The sequence below is a fragment of the Drosophila busckii genome, chromosome 3L (assembly GCF_011750605.1).
Source record: "Drosophila busckii strain San Diego stock center, stock number 13000-0081.31 chromosome 3L, ASM1175060v1, whole genome shotgun sequence".
Lineage (NCBI taxonomy): Eukaryota > Metazoa > Arthropoda > Insecta > Diptera > Drosophilidae > Drosophila > Drosophila busckii.
Genome location: NC_046606.1, coordinates 15,440,601 through 15,447,772, shown reverse-complemented (window position 1 = coordinate 15,447,772; position 7,172 = coordinate 15,440,601). Strand labels below are relative to the sequence as shown.

Genomic DNA, 7,172 nt, shown 5'->3' with positions numbered 1-7,172 from the left:
AAAAGTACAAAAAGTACAAAAGCTCCGGAAAAAAAACCAAACTAAAATTGGCAAATGTTATAAAGACAAAAGCAATGTTGTCGCTTCAGCTTTGCTAGAGAGCCTACATTTGTTATATATCAGCTTTATATTGCACGTCTGTGTTGTATCCCGGTTAGGCAAGAGCTGTTTAAAAAAAAAAAGGAGATATTTTAAAACATTTTATATTTACATTTTGTTTTTACATTAAAGTCATAGTCAAAAATAACTTTATTTACTTTATTTTATTTTAAGTTATAACAATTTTTGGAATATATCAATAGAAATTATATACACTGCCGTATGAACAAAAAAAAACTATAAAAATCGAACAGCTCTATGCCCTTTAAGTGCTAACCTCTCCTAAATCTGTTCTGACCCTTAACCTACAGAGCTCGACCCCAACCCCTAACTGTACCACTTCTTAACCACAAGTAGTACCCGATTTTACTTAGGTTTTCTAAACTAAATGAAATCTCGACAAAGGCACGCCAACGTGGTAAACTGTAACTGTATAACATATTATTGTATTATTGATATTGATTATGTATGAGACAAGTAGTATTAGTGTTAAAAATTACAAAAATTACATAAAGCAAAAGTAAATACAAAATATACTTATTTAATTCCCACACATGTAAAAAAGAAAATATGTATTTAGCAACCACCCCCAAAACAAGAAAAAATTATGGCAAAAATATTAAATTAAATAAGAGAATTGAAACCAGAGCTTAAACAAAAACAAAACAAAGTTATAGATAAAAATTCCTAAACCGTAAGTCAACATAAATTATGCAGAAACAACAGCTACAAGAACAACATCAACAACTGTAAAAATGTGTATAAAGAAATGCTTTTATTTATGCACTCACAACTACACACATAAACAAATAAACACACACACACACACACGCAGCTACAGCAACAATAAAACAAACGAAAAACAACAAACAAACAAATAAAAAGCCCACCTAAGCAAAATAAATTATAAAATTAATCGTAATTCACTCACACACACACAGCTACACAACCAAATACATACATACTACTACTACTACACGCAAGCATTGTTAAAGTTTAAAGCCTAGACAATTTGTATTAAACAAATGGCAGCTTTGGATAGCCAGAGCTTTAATGTGCTTGCAGCCAAGCTTGAATAATATTTATTATTGTCCGCTTCAATTGATTATTAACAAAATATTCGCAGCTACTGCAGGCACATTAATTAATATACACAATATCAAAGCATGCACCGTACAAAAAATTTAATGTTTCAAAATTGATTTCTCGCTTATGTTCCTTTATTGTTAAATTAAACTACCAAATTGTTATAAGTACAATTTAAACTGCACAACTGCACTAACTTTTTGAAATGTTTGTTAAACGCTTTCGAGAGCTAAACAAAACAAAGCTGCAAAATTGTATTCCTAATCACTGCAAACCCCACAAGAAGCAAATTATTATAAACCACATTTAAAAGGGTAAACGAATTATTACAGATACTTACACTAAAAGCTACGATACTCTACCATTAAAGGCTTACTAAACATTAACAAGTATGTACTATATTTGCAGTAGAGCAAAACGTACGCTTAAAATTTGAGGTTGATTGGCATTAAGTAACGTTGAACAAGACGTAGGTGAAGTTAAAACGATGTATTTAAATAAATAAAAGTCGACAGGGCGCGATAACGATAACGATAAAGATAACAACAACAACAAACTATCCAAAAAGGCAACACACACCAACAGCTATGTGTCCCAAAAGATTTTCGCATGTAAAATCCGCATGCAATATATATTTGTAAAATATTAGCAACAACAAAACAAAACCAAAAAAAAAAGTGACAAACTAACTAAACATTTTATATTATAACTAAAGCTAACAATGAAATTTTTCGCTCTATTTACTATTCGCTTTCAGTCTTAATACGAAAACTAATTTTTGCTAAATTTGTTGAGTTTGCTTGTTGTGTGTGATAGTGTAAAAAAAAGAAAAGAAACGCTAAATGAATTCTGCATGTCGTATGAGCAATTTTCTTCCCCCCTTAGTCCTCAGCCCTCTCGTCCCTTATATATGTATCTTATTAACTTTGTGTCTAGCTAAACAAACTATTTACGCCTTGCTTTATAGTAAACCAAAAAAACAAAACCACAAATCTGTCAAAATTTGTAAACAAAAACCATGTTAAGCGATATTATGCAATTAGACTTTTGTTGACTATTATGTAAAAGCTTTGCTGTATATTAGTTGTGTAAATTACTAAACAAAAACATATTTAAATGGAAATCACAGTCAACTGCTGTTAGTTATTGTTAGAAATTTATTATATGAAATATAACAACAAATTGAACCTAACAAAATTTTCAAATTTTACTAAGGCATATTGGTAAAACGCTAAATTTACATATTACAAATTAATTAAAACTGTTAAAAATTGTTTTAAGTATAAATTTGAATCAAGCAAGGATTTTTTGTCTATTACTTATGGTTTATAAATTTAGACAAACATTTAAAAAAAAAATGGCACGCTTATGCGCAATTGTAAATTGCAGCAATTCTAATAAATACAACACTAAAACAAATGTTAAACTAACTTTTAAACAAATAACATACACACATATACTGAAAATTAAAAAAAAAAAATTAAACTTACATACACATACTTATACTTATACATACATATATTAAAGTATAATGTAACAACTATATCTAAAACATAACGACAATGACAAGCAATTTTCCAAAAACAAAACAAGAACAATTTCAATTTCAGCAAACATATTGAACACTAGTGACAAATTTTCAAATCACACAAGCAGCAAAAGCTTCTATGCTATGCTTAAGGGTAAATGGCATTTATTCATAACGAAACCTATGAAACCGTAAATCAGCTTATAAATACCATATACCATATAATATCGTAACGTAATTAAATAGCAATAGCATATATTATATATTAAAGTTGATATTAGCAGAGTCACAGCCTCAGCGAGAAACTTGTTGTAAAAATGATGGAACTAGACTTTTAAATGAATATAAATAAATAAACCGTAATTATACATAACTGTTTATAATAATAAACCATATAGCAAACACTGTAGATATATGTGTATAAAAGATCAGAACAACAACAACATACAAACAACAAATTATATTTATTAATAAACAACATTAAATCAATTTTCTTAATATTCAAAGTCTCGCTTTTGAGTTAAAGTTCTTTTTGTGAAAAACCTGAGATCATCTTGTGCAAAAATAATTTAAAAAAAAATAACAGACCAGAAAACAACAACAACTGTGCCACCTAGTACATAATAACCAACGGTTATATATCTGCAATATATAAATATATATATATATATTTACGACTTGTAAAATATATAGACAAATTTCAATGCTCACTTTTATATTTTTTATCATACATACATACATGCATGCATACATAAGTATATATATATATATATCAAGTATATAACTATATAAAGCACCGTACGAAACACTGAACTAAACTAATGAAATCTATATATACAAAGTAAATTTTTGCCTAGTTCAAAAAGTGATGTAACATATTTATAGCAACCAACAACAACAACAACAAAAAATTGTTCTAAGCTTAACTAGCAATTGGTAAAAGCAGCTGAAAGAAGATTCTTTACATAAAATATATATATATTTAATTCGTAACTAAAGGCATAGACTTTGCTTGAAGAAACGCATCACATTGCGGAGTGAAAGGCGATAAAGATAATATATATATTTGCTTTATCGCTTTTCGTTACGCATGCCACATAAGCATACATACTTTAAATAGTTAAACGCGAGACAATTTTCTTATTCAATTTATTCATACATTCAATTCAACAAATTCACTTTGATTCGATTTCGATAACTCATAACGTTTTTTAGTATTACGTCGATAACGATAACACCACGCAAGCAAAAGATCGAGCTAAACTAGTGCATAGTGTTAATAAATATATTTCAGTTGTGTATATTGTAAAGCAAAAGCATAAAGTTAAACATTTAAAGCAAAAAACAACAAGAAGGATTTATTGAAAATTAATATTAATTGTATTTATTATAAATAAAAAACAAAACATAAAAACTAAAAGCAAAGTAAACGCATTAGCATAGCAATGAAAATTTAACAACAAAAACAAACAAAATTTATGATAAATGATTGAACAAGCGCTGATTTATTATTATATTATTGATTAAAAATTATTGCAAATGCAAATGAGAAAGCAAATGATATTGTCCTTGGTATTTACATATACAAACAAAAAAAGAAAAGAAAACAGAAAAAAATAAAAACAAAAACGTTTTTTTATACAACGTCTACATTTTTCTTTCAGTGCATGCAAACAAACAAATTTCAGTTCAACCGGTTAAGCAGCCTGCTTAGCATATAACTGCGGCATTATTTTGTTTTGAATGAATTGTTGCCAACACTTGCCTTAGTTGTTGATTTTAACCTGAACAATATAGTCCAGCTATGCCGCCGGCCAAGTTAAGCGCACATGATCAACAAGTGCTGGAGTCCATATTTAATCCCCTGGAGCTAGTAACACCCAACAATGACATTTTCAACTGCGATCTTATGTAAGTGGCAAGTGTAATAAAGCGAATATGCAATTTGGACCACTGCATTTGAATTTATAGGCACGGCAAGCTAGTCGATGAGGAGGAGCCCGCCAGAGAGCATTTGGAGGATTCTAAAGCGCTGGAGATGGAGGCTGTGCGCTTGACGGAGCAGGGAGAATTGGATCAGGCTTTAATTAAGTTCGACAAGGCGTTGGAGTTAACTGAGCGTGCTTCGGTTCTGAATAATCGTGCGCAGACTTTGCGCTTGGCCAAACGTGATGAAGGTAAATCGAAGAAAGTTTGAATGTTTTACAAGTCAGAAGCGCCATCTAGCGGGTGAATATTTTACAACTGCCCTAAGCTATGCAATAGCGCATTGCTTTGTTTAGTAGCTCGCTGCCATAGATGGCGGCAGCGTGTCATTTGAGCTAAAATAATTAAAAAAATTAAAAATTTTAAGCGGCACTGCATGATCTAAATCGTGCGTTGATCTTGGCAACGGAAAAGCAAGCACGCACCAAGTGCCACGCCCACTGTCAACGTGGCATATTGCATAGAAAGATGGACAATTTGGAGGCAGCGCGTGAAGATTTTGAAGCTGCTGCGCAGCTGGGCAGCAAATTTGCCAAGGAACAGGTGAGCCGAAACTCTATAAAGATTACAAAAATTAATGCAAACTATTTACAGTTGGTTGAGATTAACCCCTATGCGGCGCTTTGCAATCAAATGCTGCGACAGGCCTTTGATCAGCTTAAGTGATTTGGCCAACTAAAAGTGTGTGCTTGATTGTTCACATAAATAAAAATTAATTAAGTTGAAGACGCGTTGGCAAGCTGCAAAATGTGGCACGTGCAACGATTTTATTTTGGCTACACTCTCAAGCAGCTACGGGGGTCGCGGCTAAAACAACAATAAAGCCAAAAAACCGAAACGAAAACAGTTATTAAATGCAGCAGGTTGTATAGCAGTCAGCCCAGCAGCTTGTCAGATTGCAGCAGGCTAAGGCAACAAAAAAAAAAACGAATGAAGAAGAAGAAAAAAAGCAGCCAACCAAGCTGTTAAGACTGAGGCGACGACCGCAGGCTAAATTAAAATAAACGAAAGTGGTTTTACGCAGGATAACGAGTCCAACAAGATAAGAGCGCGTGCACATACACGGATTGAGCTTTGCATTTGGAACTTTGCTTTTTGTCAGTTGCATGCTGTGGTTGCCGCGTGTGGCACGAGCAACGGTCAGCTACAGTTGGTCCTGTAAGCGCGCTTGGGGTCTGCATAAACAGTTAAAATGAGGACGATTTGCTGAGCCGACTGCCGATTGCGGACTGCCGCCTGCTGTTGTAAGCGGTCTTTGCTTTTTTTATTATTATGCGACGACCTGCAACGATTGCGGTCAAAAGACGCGCGTCCTGTATAACAGCAGCAGGTGCAGGCCATACAGAGGAACAAGAGAGAGACAAAAAACAGACAAAAAGTAAAATACATGCAACAAAAATTGAAGTGCAACAACTTGTATGCAACTCGGCGACAGTCGTAGCTAAGCGCGCGCGCGCCTTTGCTAGAACCAACAACAACAATAATTTTAATTTTTTTTTTTTTGGTCTTTTGATTGATCTGCTGCAGTTGGGAGCTACCCTAAGTATTATTAAGTATATGCAATGCACTTTTGCCAAAGGAAATGAAAATGGCTCGAGCTGTGTGTACAGGCAACAATACGATCCTGCGTATCCTGCGTCAGATGTGCTGAAGCCACAGTGTGCCCCTTAAGAACACCATATGTTTTCAATTCAAGCGGCCAGACCAGCGGCCAGGTAGGCGCGCATTTCTCAGCTCAAAATCATTAACTTTTACGGTTACCAAGCTGAGCTGAGCTGAGCTACTACGCAAGTTGGGGGCTCAGCTCAATAATTTTTATGATCATCATGCTGCTGGGACTGCTGCAGCTTCAAGTGCTAGCGGAACTAAATACCAATCTTTGCCAGCCAGCGCCGGAACTGTAATTTGAGCACACACGTAGCACAGATATTAGATAGCAGATCTTATATAAAGTTCTGTGCGCTTTCTTATTTCTTTTCTTCCTGTCAAATTATAAGCTCAGCGCTTAGAGAATCCTGTCGGTTATTCACCCTAAGCAGCAGCGCTGATCAACAGTTGCATTTTTTTTACCTTCACCTTTACCTTTTGCGCCTCACTCTGACTCCAGCTCTGTGTCCTTTTGTATGCCCTTTGCACATTTTGCTGCTGCTATTGTTGTTGCTGTTCTTGTTGCTGTTTTTTGTGCATTGTGCTGCAGTCTCTGGGCGCGTGCCTGCTGTCGTTATTTTCTGTTGCGAGGCTCGGCTCAGCTCTCCCCAGGCCCAGGTCCAGGCCAGTTGGTCTCAAAGGCTGCCACATGACGCTGCTACAACCTCAACTTCAACCTCTACAGTCCAGTTTTTGCGCACGCTCTCTCTCTCTCTCTCTCTCTCTCTCTATCTGTCCCTTTATGACTTGCTCCCTTGCATTCCTGCATATGCAAATATTTTGATCGGCGTTCGTGAACAGATCGATGCTTGAATGAAAGCTATTA

The 7,172-nt window shown here is 34.4% G+C and overlaps 1 protein-coding gene across 1 annotated transcript; it reads left to right on the top strand.

Moving 5' to 3' along the window:
• The first annotated feature begins 4,376 nt into the window (after nucleotides 1-4,376).
• On the top strand, nucleotides 4,377-5,555 carry LOC108599096 (tetratricopeptide repeat protein 36 homolog). The gene is made up of 4 exons (XM_017985886.2): nucleotides 4,377-4,624; nucleotides 4,685-4,890; nucleotides 5,067-5,242; nucleotides 5,294-5,555. The coding sequence occupies exons 1-4, from the start codon at nucleotides 4,518-4,520 to the stop codon at nucleotides 5,363-5,365; spliced, it is 561 nt and encodes a 186-aa protein (XP_017841375.2). The 5' UTR covers nucleotides 4,377-4,517; the 3' UTR covers nucleotides 5,366-5,555.
• Nucleotides 5,556-7,172: the final 1,617 nt, after the last annotated feature.